Below are 12,150 nucleotides of genomic sequence, written 5' to 3'. Positions count from 1 at the left end.
CGGTCCCCGAGATGCTCCAACGGGCCAGTCAGTTCATCGCCGCGGAAACCTGGATGATCGGAAAGCGGGAGGAGCACAGAAAGGTCAAGTCGGAGCCGCCCCGATAGCAACAACCCACCACCTCCCGGCGAAAGTTGGACAGGCCCGACCCAAGGCCTCCTCTTCCCGCCTTGAACTCTTCCCGGACAGAGATATTCCTACACGAAAGGGGGAAGGGGCTGCTCAGGGACCCTCACCCGATGAAGAACCCGCGAGAGCTCGCAGACCGCTCAAAGTATTGCCGATTCCATCGACAACACGGGCACGACACTGAGCAGTGTTACGAGTTAAAAAGATAAATCGAGGAGCTCATCCTCAAAGGTCATCTCGGCCAGTACCTCCGGCCGAGCAAGGAGCAGTCTCCTCGTCCGGAGGGCCCTGTTGAGCGACACATCGATGTCATAGCCAGGGGCCCCACATCCGGAGGAAGTTCTATGTCGGGCAGGAAGGCCTATGCCCGGGCTGCCCCCGACGAAGCCTCGGGGCGCGGGCCTGAGCCCGAGATCACCTTCCCAACCGGAGCTACTGAGCGACCCCACCACGACGACGCCCTGGTGATATCGGCTAGGGTAGCCAACGCGCAAGTGAGGAGAATCATGGTCGACACGGGGAGCTCGGCCGACATACTCTACTTTGGCGCCTTCCAGAAGCTGGGCCTAGCCAGGGAAAGTTTAAGCCCGATGTGCTCGGCGCTCACCGGCTTCACGGGAGATTCAATATCGCCCCTGGGAGCCATCACCCTGCCTCTGACTCTGGGGACCCCGCCGAAATCGAAGACCGTCATGACCACTTTTCTGGTGGTCGACCTTCCCACCACTTATAATGCCATACTTGGTCGGCCAACCCTCAACAAGGTCAGAGCCGTCGTCTCGACCTACTACCGGACCGTCAAATTCCTGACTCGGGAGGGGGTCGGGGAAGTCACCGGAAGCCCCCAAGAGTCCAGGCGCTGCTACCTTACCTCCGTCTCATTGGGCAAAAGGGCCAGGGGAGAGGCGCCTCTAGAAGATCCCCGGGAAGCAAAGAAGCCGGCCCCTCACCCTGAGCCGAGGGGATCCACTGTTGACTTCCCCTTGCGGGAAGCACGGCCGGATCAGACGGTCAAAGTCGGATCAAAGCTGCCCGAGCGGGAACGGGAACAGCTCGTCGGCCTTCTGCGGGAAAATGCCGACATTTTCTCCTGGTCCCCATCGGACATGAGGGGAGTCGACCCGAAGGTCGCGGAGCATCATCTCAATATCCCACCTGACGCTCGTCCGGTGAAGCAAAAGCCCCGGCGCCACGCACCTGACCGACAACGCGCCATACAAGAGGAGGTGGACCGACTCTTGGCGGCCGGCTTGATAGAAGAAGCCAAGTATCCTCAGTGGTTATCCAATGTAGTTCTCGTGAAAAAACACAATGGAAGCTGGAGGATGTGCATTGACTACACTAGTCTCAACAGTGCGTGTCCTAAAGACTGCTATCCCCTCCCGAAGATCGACCAGCTGGTCGACGCGACAGCAGGGCACGCACGCCTCTCTTTCATGGACGCCTATTCAGGATACAACCAGATCAGGATGGCGCCCGAAGACAGGGAACACACGGCTTTCCTCACCGATCAAGGGATATACTTCTACAAGGTCATGCCGTTCGGGTTGAAAAATGCCGGAGCCACATACCAGAGGACGGTAAACAAGATGTTTGCCCCTCAAATCGGGAGGAACATGGAAATCTATGTGGACGACATGATTGTGAAAAGCAGAGAGGCCGGAACACACCTTGCCGACCTAGCCGAGGCCTTCGCCATGCTACGCAAGTTTGGCATGCGACTCAACCCCACAAAGTGCGCTTTCGGCATCACCTCCGGGAAGTTCCTGGGGTTCATTGTACACCAGAGAGGAATCGACGCCAACCCGGAGAAAGTACAGGCAATAATCGATATGCAGTCCCCCCGGACGGTTAAAGACCTGCAGCGACTCAACGGTAGACTTATCGCCCTGTCTCGCTTCCTCGCCCGATCGGGCGATCGCTGCCTCCCTTTCTTCAAGGCGCTCAAAGACCCGAAGAACTTCCAATGGACATCGGAATGCGAGGAGGCTTTGAAACAGATGAAGCAGCACCTGGCCAGCCTCCCTCGACTCGCCTCTGTCTTCCCCGGCGAGAAGCTGGGACTCTATCTGGCGGCCTCCCCGCACGCAGTCAGCTCCGTCCTCATCAAGGAAAGCTCCGGCGCACAACTCCCGATCTACTACGTCAGCCACGTCTTGAGTGGACCTGAGGAGCGTTACCCGCCGATAGAAAAACTCGCACTCGCCCTGGTGCTCTCGGCTCGGAAGTTGCGCCCCTACTTCCAGGCACACTCGGTGGAAGTCATCACCGACCAACCTCTCCGGCAGATCTTAACAAAGTACGATGTTGCAGGTCGGCTCCTCAGATGGGCGGTGGAGCTCGGTGAACATGATATCAGTTACGCGCCCAGAACCGCCATCAAGGCCCAGGCGGTAGCCGACTTCATCGTGGAATTAGCTCGGGTGGACAAAGACCTCGAGCGAGCTCCCGAGGCTTGGACCCTACACGTGGATGGCTCGGCCAACTCAAGGGGTGCCGGAGCTGGGCTGGTCCTTCTCGCCCCCGACGGACGCTCATTCGAGCGCTCCCTCCGCTTCGGGTTTAAAGCCACCAACAATGAGGCGGAGTACGAAGCGCTCCTAGCAGGATTAAGGCTGGCCCTCGAGATGCAGGTGGCCGCAATACATGTCCTCACTGACTCGCAACTCGTGGCCGAACAGCTCAGCAGTGGATACGAAGCTCGTGACGCAACCATGGCCAAATATCTGGCGCGGGTAAGGGATCTAACCGCGAAATTCTCTTACTTTACATTATCTAATGTTCCAAGGGAGGAGAACGGACGAGCCGACGCGCTCGCTAAGCTGGCGTCAAGGCGAACCCCCGAAGCGTGGCCAGAGATAGAGGAGCTTCCCGCTCGCGCCATTGAGGTGGCAACCACGGCCCCAGGCGGTGCGCCGACCACGTGGGTGCAAGAGCTGCTGCGCTTCAAGCGGGATGGAACCCTTCCCCTCGACGAAGGCGCAGCTCGGCGTCTGCGCCGCACGCACGCGTGGTACACCGAGGAAAGTGGCCAGCTTTACAAACGATCCTTCACCTACCCCCTCCTGAGGTGTTTGGAGCCTTTCGAAGCCCAGACAGTCCTGGCTGAAACTCACGAGGGGATCTGCGGCGAACACATTGGCGGACGGACCCTGGCGCACAAGATACTCCGCCAAGGCTACTACTGGCCAACCATGTGTCGAGACGCAAAAGCTTACGTGCAGCGGTGCGGCTCGTGTCAGCGACACGCCCGCGCACCCCGACAGCCTGCGGTCCCGCTCAGTCCCATCGACTGCGCATGGTCATTCGCCCAGTGGGGACTGGACCTCCTCGGCCCCTTCCCACTGGCCTCTGGACAGCGGAAGTATATAATTGTGGGAGTAGACTACTTCACAAAGTGGGTCGAGGCCGAGCCACTGGCTACGACGACGGAACACCAAATGGAGAAATTCATTTGGAAAAACCTTGTGACCCGGTTTGGGTTGCCCAGAGCCATTGTCACCGACAACGGACCTCAGTTCGCCGGCACGAGGTTCCGGGAATTCTACGCCGGTCATGGCATTCAACTGAGGTTCAGTTCGGTGGCCCACCCTCAGACGAACGGGTTGGCCGAGGTAACCAACCGGTCCATCCTGGATGGCCTCAGAAGAAGAGTGTCCGCAGCCCGATCGACCTGGACGGACGAGCTCCCCAGCGTGCTGTGGTCGCTGCGCACCACCCCCAAAGCTGCGACCGGAGAATCCCCATATAGCTTGACTTTTGGAACCGAGGCCGTCCTACTGCCCGAGATGACTGTTGCCACACTTCAGACAAGGAGCTACGAACAGGAGGCCTCGAACCAGGGACTTCGCGCCAGCCTCGACGTGCTCGAGGAACGACGTGCCGACGCACACCTGAAGGCCCTCTCTCACCAGAGAGCCGTCGCAAGGGTCTACAACAGAAAGGTGCGACCCAGACCAATCAGGTTAGGCGATCTAGTCCTACGAAGGGCCGAAGTCAGCGACCCGACCCGAACGAGGGGGAAGCTGGCCCCCAAGTGGGAGGGACCTTACCGGGTCACCGGCGTGGTTCGACCAGGTACCTATCGACTCACAACGATGGACGGTTCCTCCCTACCGAGGACATGGAACATCTAGAACCTTAAAAAGTTCTTCGTCTGAGGTCAATGCCCCTGGCAACAGCTCCAAAGTCGAAGTTGTGCAATTTTTGAAGCTTAAAAGACACTGGGAAAAGGTTCTTTTATTCATGAAGCATGGGATTACAAGACCCGACTTTCGAAAGACGTACTGGGAGAAAGTTTTCTTTATAAAGCAAGGGGTTACAACTATGACCAGGCCCGAAGGTCACAAAAGTTACAAAATACGGAAGCTGCCCGGCTGGGCTGACCTCCAGACCGCCCTAACCGTCGGATCCCCCCATGCCATCGTCGAAAGGAACTTCCTCCAGCATGTCCACATCCAAGTCCTCAGGATGCGAGACAAACGGATCCGCCTCCACTTCCAGCCCGGGATGGCTCGTCTGGAACCGGCCAAGGGCGATTCGGTACCCGTACTCGTAGGTAACCTGCCCCGACCGAGCCAGCCCGAGCTGGAAGCCCGGTGACTGTTTATAGGCCTCGATTATCTCCTTCTCTTTCTCCGGCCGCCGCTCCCGCTCGGCCGCCAGGGCTTTCGAAGCCCCCTTCATGTCAGCCAGGGCGCCCTCCAGCCGCTAGGTCAGGACGACCGCCTCGCCTCGGGCCAGACGAGCCTCTGACTGCGCTCCCTCCAGGAGTCCCCGGAGATTGCCTTTCTCCTCCTCGGCCGCCTTCGCCTCGGACCTTAAGCGAAGGACCTCGACCTCCAGCGCCAACGCGCGCTTGTCGGCCGCCCCTGCCTCAGCTCGGAGACGCGTCGCCTCCGCCTCGAGCTCCGAGGGGCGTTGCTCGGCCGCCGCAACCGCCTCCGGAGCCGCCCCGGCCCGAACCTCCTCGAGCTGCTTGCGCAGCTCGGCATTGCGGTCGCACAAAATTCCAAGGGCCTGACCCGCATCGCGAACGCGGTCTGCCAGTGCCATCGCGTAGTGCTGGCCCTGCAAGAAGAAAGTCAAAATGACCCTCGGGAGCACCACAAGTCGGAAGCCGGCAGCGGAACACTTACCCACAGCAGCGACTTCACGGACTTCCCGAGCAGGACGTCGGACGGCAGAGTGTACATTTCGCGGGCCAGATCAGGATGCAGCCCCCCTCGGACAAACGCAGTCGCGGTCTCCCCGTCGGCCCACACCCGGGTCCCGCGGGTTAGCCCCCCCCAGCGGGCTACCAACCGGTCAGAAGGTTGGCCCTCGGAAAGTTCGCCCATCAGGCGCGCATGGTAAAAGTCGTTCGGCGGCCCCGCGGGAAGACGGCACAAGTCCCGGATCGAGGGCTCCCGAGGCGCCTTTCCTGCAACCACGTTGCTCGGGCCTGCCTCGCCCCGACCTCGCCCCCCTCGCCTATCGTGCGAGCCCGACTCCGCCGCCTCTGCGCTCTCCTGAGCCCTTGGGGGAGTCGGTTTCTTCGCAGCAGCGACCTTGGCCTTCTTTCGAGGGCGGACATCCTCGAGATCCACCGGCGCCTCCCTAGTGCCGACGCTCGGGCCGACCTGGCGCCGCGGAGATGCGGCGGACGAAATGCGTCCTCCACGCACTACAGCAAGGTTCACTATCTCTGCACAAACATAACGACCTCGGTCAGTATCCCAAAAGAGAAAAGCAAAACTGGAAGGCCCACCGCCACCTTCTCAAGGCATACCTCGAGGTACTGGGCTCAAGCCCGCCTCGACCAGCCACGCCTCGGTCATCTTTCGGAAGACTCTGGAAGACGGGAGGATCTCCTTCAATCTTCGAAGGGCTCGGAGCTCCCCCTCGTCCAAAGCCGGGGCAGTATTATCGACTGCGCGCGCCGCCCACCGGAGGCCGAAGCTCCAACTCTTTGGATGGCAAACGTAGAAGAAGCGCTCCTTCCACCCCTTATTGCTGGAAGGAGCCCCACTGACACGGAAACCCGGTCGGGCGGACAAGTAATAGCCCCCCGACCCTCTGGACAGACGGAAACAGGAGAGGAAAAGGGACCGGCTCGGGGCGATCTGGGCATAGTAGCATTCCCCGAGGAACGCCACCAGATAGCGTCAAGAATTCGGTGCCATCTGAGAAGGAGAAATGCGCCACCACGCGACGCAGGCAGTGATGACAGGGTGGAACGGAAGGCGCAGCCCGGCCTCGAAGGCATCTACAGTTAGGGCGAAGCCCTTAGGTATAGGATCATACGCCCGCTGCCCCGGCTCAGGGGCAATGAGCGCGAACTCCGCCGAGATACCGTAACGGTCCCGGAGAAGGCCGAGCGACGACTCGCTCACGGTGGAGTCGAGGTCGTGCGGCCACATAAGCAATTCGAGGGCTTTGGTGGCCCTTTCCTCGGACGACGAGCGGGAGCTCGCCAATGCCACCTCCTCACCGGCGGCACCGGAAAGAGGAGGCAGAGAAGGAGAGGATGAAGGAGGGGAAGCCATCCTTACCGAGCTTTTGGGAAGGTAGGGCGACTGAAGAAGCGCTGGGCCAGGTCACCCAAAGAGGCGATTGAAGCAAATGCAGGTACCAAGAAGTGAAAGGGACCGACGGAGCGCTACTTATAGCTTGTTTCCCGCCGAAACGGCGACCCTTCCTCTCCTGAGGCGCGCTGCGAAGATGCAAAAGTCGCATCGCCATAACTTCGGCCGGCGCGGCTCTTAATTGCAGCGCGGTGCGAAGTACGGAGCCCCTAATCATATCAACCTCAAAAACCGGCGACGCTCGAAAGGCATGGCCCTTTGACCTTCCCCAGGCAAAAGGCGACCCGGCTACCCGCACCCGCACAACGGTCGAAACGACCAAACTCTAGACCGAAAGCCAAGTATCGCCTCGGTCATGTTACGCCCGGAGCCATCGCCCCGGTCGCAGCCTACCTGCACCGAGCGCCTCGGTCAATCTCTCCCGAGACACACCTGCGCGATCACCCCGCCTGCGTTGTGTTCCTCGGCCCTCGGCTTCATGCCTCCCGAGACACACCTGCGCGGTCACCCCGCCTGCGTTGTGCTCCTCGGCCCTCGGCTTCATGCCTCCCGAGACACACCTACGCGGTCACCCCGCCTGCGTTGTGCTCCTCGGCCCTCGGCTTCATGCCTCCCGAGACACACCGCGGTCGCCCCGCCTGCGTTGTGCTCCTCGGCCCTCAGCTTTGCGCCTCCCGAGACACACCTGCGCGGTCACCCCGCCTGCGTTGTGCTCCTCGGCTCTCGGCTTCATGCCTCCCGAGACACACCTGCGCGGTCACCCCGCCTGCGTTGTGTTCCTCGGCTTCATGCCTCCCGAGACACACCTACGCGGTCACCCCGCCTGCGTTGTGCTCCTCGGCCCTCGGCTTTACGCCTCCCGAGACACACCTGCGCGGTCACCCCGCCTGCGTTGTGCTCCTCGGCCCTCGGCTTTGCGCCTCCCGAGACACACCTGCGCGGTCACCCCGCTTGCGTTGTGTTCCTCGGCCCTCGGCTTCATGCCTCCCGAGACACACCTGTGCGGTCACCCCGCCTGCGTTGTGCTCCTCGGCCCTCGGCTTCATGCCTCCCGAGACACACCTACGCGGTCACCCCGCCTGCGTTGTGCTCCTCGGCCCTCGGCTTAATGCCTCCCGAGACACACCGCGGTCGCCCCGCCTGCGTTGTGCTCCTCGGCCCTCAGCTTCGCATCTCACAAGCCACACCTGCGCGGCCGCCCGGCCTGCGTGGTGCCTCTCGACCCTCGTCGGCCCTATTGGCCCCGAGTCCGACCCCGCTCGACCTCCCGATCGAGTTGTGTGTCCCGGCCCAGCACTGCTCGAGAAACGTTCACGCGACTGACCCATCCACAGCGCACCTCTCAGACCCACCTGAGCAGCACGATTGAAGCAGGGAGCCATGCGTCGAACTCCTTACGTGCAAAACCAACGCATAGCTCCTTTCGGGTGGGGCATATGATAGGGGTAAAAAACTGACTTGACATAACACCCCGGATTTGACGTAATACACCCCCCCACGTCGGACGCCCGGTACGGTGCGCTACCCCAGAAAGAGCATTAACGACGACGCGACACGCACCCATACCCACTGTACTTGGACCTCCTCGGCTGACCCATCAGGGCCGGCCGAGGTAGGCAAACGCACCAGCTGACACCCCCCATACCCTGCGGTAGCTCGGCTCCACACGCAACGCCCACGACGGCGACAGACGCCACCGGAGGTACGGTCCTGCTCTTGCAGGATGGCCCATAAGGTAACATCAAGCCCCCTTCATAAATACCCCCCCCCGGCTCCCAGCGTAGGGGGATCGATCTTTCACTCAATACAATACTCCTCCCCACTGACTTAATCGTCGGAGGGGTCGGGCCGAGCTACCGACCCGACCTGTGTGCAGGTACCCGACCGCCGTTAACTCAGCAAGGCAAAGTTTCCCAGACAGGTCCTCGACATCCGCCATCTCAAGGCCTTAGGGAGGGACACGTCCGATTCAAATCATTTGGAGCTCTGAACCAGCCGCGTCGGCCCCAAGGTCGCGGCTAAAAAATTAATTACCGTAACAAGTAGAATGCCAATAATGGATGTCTCTGTGCTCGATCATCTTTCTTGGTCATCCATAAAAAAATGTGCACGTAGAAGACTTGTTTGTGCGCTCTGTATTCAGCTCCGGTCAGCAATTACGCCGACCACAAGTCCTCATTACGTGTACGTCAAGTCTACACAGATCTCTGTGGTGTGGTTCTTTGGAGTCTTTGCTGGTTTTTCTAGTCTCCTCTGCTGAGGATGGACGGGCGAGGAAGAAGAACCTGCACACTTGCCATGTTCAACTTGGATCTCACGCGGAGTTCATGGTGGTGATGCCTCGTGGCCTAAATCTTCCCTTCTCCTTTGTTGGGTTCGGATATTTGTGTCGAATGGAGCCGACAGTCCTGTAGAAATCCACCGCACTCTGCTTGTCTTGTTGTCAGTCGACGTGGTCGGCTTGAATCGACAGGATGCACTGAACGATCTAAGCTAACCACCACTCATCAAGATCCACTTGTAAGGTCTTCCCTTGTTGTCAGATGGCGACACCATGAACCGGAAAGGTTCTCCCCTGCGCGAGTCAGTCAACCTGGAAAGCAGAGTCCAAATAGCAACTGCGACGCTATGGTGGATGATGATGATGATTCAAAGTACAGAAACAAAGATTAGTAGATTAATGACTTGAAGCCACGGGAATTCAAGCCTTATTAAATCCATTTCCCAGTCGCTGCGGCAATTCTTCTGCGTCACAGGTTGGACTGGTGGCTCGGATAAGAAGACGACCAAATGGTTGAAGATTAGAGAGCACAGATTCAATTCAATTTGATGCAGCGTTTTGAGGTTTAGGATCAGTGCCATGAGATTCTGCTTGCCTTGTGATGATTGGAAGAGCAGTCTCTCCTTGAGGATTGTGGTTTCGATGCTGCAAACATGTGGGTTCGTCCCTGTGATTGGGCTGGAGCGCAGCTGAAACGAGGAGGAGAGACAGAGATGCTTCGTTTCCAGCGAACGCGCCACCGTCTTCTCTTGTTGTCCTTCTTGGTCTTCCTCGCGGACACGGTGGTTGCCGTCGGATTGGTTGTCTCTGCACAAGCAGCCAAGGACTGCGAACGAGCCTGCGGCTCCTACGCGGCCCCGTATCCCTTCGGCTTCTCCGATGGATGCCCCATCCACCTCGGCTGTTCCAATCTCCCGAAACCCACGATCCGGATCGGAGAATTCACGGTGCGGAACATCACAGACGACGGCCTCTTGGTCGACGTCCCACCGGCGTGCAACCGCTCCGTCGGCGCTTCCAGGAGCCTCTTCGGCAACAACTACGCGTTGAGCCGGAGGAACGGACTGTTTCTCCGCAACTGCACGCCCACGGCCGGCAAGAGCTTGACAGAGAGATGCAGCGTCGACACCATCCTCATCGACGGCAGCTGCGGGCCTGTGTATGACAACGCCACCTGCCTCTACAATGCGACCAAGGAAGGTTTCTTCAACGCCGACAGCATCGCCGCCTCCGGCTGCGGATTCCTCTTCACGACCTTCGGCATCAACGACCCGGGCGGCGTCTCGGTGCCGTCGCTGGACCTCAGCACGGCGGAGCTGGCGTGGTGGCTCGAGGGAACGTGTCGATGCGCGGCCGACGCGAATTGCACGACCGTTACATCCCCGGTGACCCATCGGCCGGGATTCCGGTGCGGCTGCTCGGAGGGGTTCCAAGGGGACGGGTTCATCGACGGCACAGGTTGCCGAAGAGGTTAGGCCTTTCCTTCTATCTCCATTTTCCTTTGAACCGATACTTTTTGGACTTCAATTGTGATTGTTCCTTTTGCGTTCGCTCTTTCCAGTGTCTGATCCCAATCAAAAATGCAATCCAACAAAGTACATGACAGGTGGCTGCGGTGGAACCACCAGTAGTTATGGTTTTCTCGCTGGAGGTATTCTTCCTGCTATGTGGTTGATCAAATGGCCAGCAGAAATTTGATGTTCTTGCCGACCATGACTGCGGTGCTAAGATGATCGATCATCTTGTTTCAGGCATCATAGCTGGAGCCTCTGCAATGGCTGCCTTGGCTGCCGTTTGCTGGTGGATCAAACGTCACTCCTCCTTGACGAGGAAGCGGAAGAGCATGAGACGCCTGCTCTCCGAGGCATCGTGCGCCGTTCCCCTCTACTCCTACAAGGACATGGAGAAGGCCACCGACGGCTTCTCGGCGGACCACATCCTGGGCACCGGTGCTTTCGGCACCGTGTACGCCGGCATGTTCAGCCACGACAGGCTCGTGGCGGTGAAGAAGATCAAGAACCTTAACAACGACAGCATCGAGCAGGTGATGAACGAGATCAGGCTGCTCTCCTCGGTGAGCCACCCCAACCTCGTCCGCCTCCTGGGATGCTGCGTGGAGCAAAGAGAGCAGATCCTCGTGTACGAGTACATGCCCCACGGCACCTTGGCACAGCACCTACAGCGGGTGCGGGGGCCGGTGCTGCCTTGGACCGTTCGCCTCACCATCGCCGCCGAGACAGCTAAGGCCATCGCCTACCTCCACTCGGCCGTCCATCCTCCCATCTACCACCGGGATATCAAGTCCAGCAACATACTGCTGGATCACAGATTCAACCCCAAGGTTGCAGACTTCGGCCTGTCGAGGATGGGCATGACGGAGATGTCGCACATCTCGACGGCGCCGCAGGGGACCCCCGGCTACGTGGACCCGCAGTACCACCAGAACTTCCAACTCTCCGACAAGAGCGACGTCTACAGCTTCGGCGTCGTGCTGACGGAGATCATCACGGCGCTGAAGGCTGTGGACTTCAGCAGGGCGCAGAGCGAGGTGTTCTTGGCGGCGCTCGCGGTGGACAGGATCGGCAAAGGCTGCATCGACGACATAATCGACCCTCACCTTGCCCCGAACAGAGATCCACGGACGCTGGCTTCCATTCACAAGGTGGCCGAGCTGGCGTTTAGATGCCTTGCCTTCCACAGGGACATGCGGCCGTCCATGACGGAGGTGGCGGACGAGCTCGAACAGATCAGGCTCAGCGGGTGGGTACCCACCGACGGCAGCATGTTCTTGTCGAAGTCGTCCTCCTCGTGCTCGTCGAGCTGCAACGAGAAGCCGCGCACGACGTCGAAGAGTAGGAGGTTGGCGTCGGTGAGCAGCAGGGGAGAGGAAGTGAAGGGAGGATCCCCTGTTTCAGTGCAGGAGCCATGGTTCAGCGATCGGAGCTCTCTCTCCGAGAACAACCTGTTGGGCAACGCAATCCATTGATCTGCCATGCTCTTTCGTCCATCTGTACTGAAAACACACACTTTGGAGTTGAATAAGCACTGTCTCTATACAGAAGTAGCAACAATTTCCATGTTCTCTTCGTCACTACGTTCTCTTCAAATCAATACTTTTGCATGGATAATTAGGATGCCTATGTTCCTCTCACGCGTCAGATTCCGGTCGACGGC

At 59.5% G+C, this 12,150-nt stretch overlaps 2 protein-coding genes across 2 annotated transcripts; both read left to right on the top strand.

Annotated features, from left to right (window-relative positions):
* Positions 1-473: 473 nt before the first annotated feature.
* On the top strand, positions 474-4,265 carry LOC135607560 (uncharacterized). Its single transcript, XM_065099500.1, has 4 exons — positions 474-1,396; positions 1,784-1,907; positions 1,995-2,273; positions 2,376-4,265. The coding sequence occupies exons 1-4, from the start codon at positions 474-476 to the stop codon at positions 4,263-4,265; spliced, it is 3,216 nt and encodes a 1,071-aa protein (XP_064955572.1).
* Positions 4,266-9,272: 5,007 nt separating this feature from the next.
* LOC135607662 (wall-associated receptor kinase-like 14) lies at positions 9,273-12,067 on the top strand. Its single transcript, XM_065099634.1, has 3 exons — positions 9,273-10,446; positions 10,538-10,627; positions 10,728-12,067. Exons 1-3 carry the CDS (start codon positions 9,630-9,632, stop codon positions 11,960-11,962), a joined length of 2,142 nt encoding a protein of 713 aa, XP_064955706.1. The 5' UTR covers positions 9,273-9,629; the 3' UTR covers positions 11,963-12,067.
* Positions 12,068-12,150: the final 83 nt, after the last annotated feature.

This window comes from Musa acuminata, chromosome BXJ2-3 (assembly GCF_036884655.1).
Source record: "Musa acuminata AAA Group cultivar baxijiao chromosome BXJ2-3, Cavendish_Baxijiao_AAA, whole genome shotgun sequence".
Lineage (NCBI taxonomy): Eukaryota > Viridiplantae > Streptophyta > Magnoliopsida > Zingiberales > Musaceae > Musa > Musa acuminata.
The sequence above is the reverse complement of the archived record's forward strand: the minus strand, read 5'-3'. Positions and strand labels throughout refer to the sequence as shown.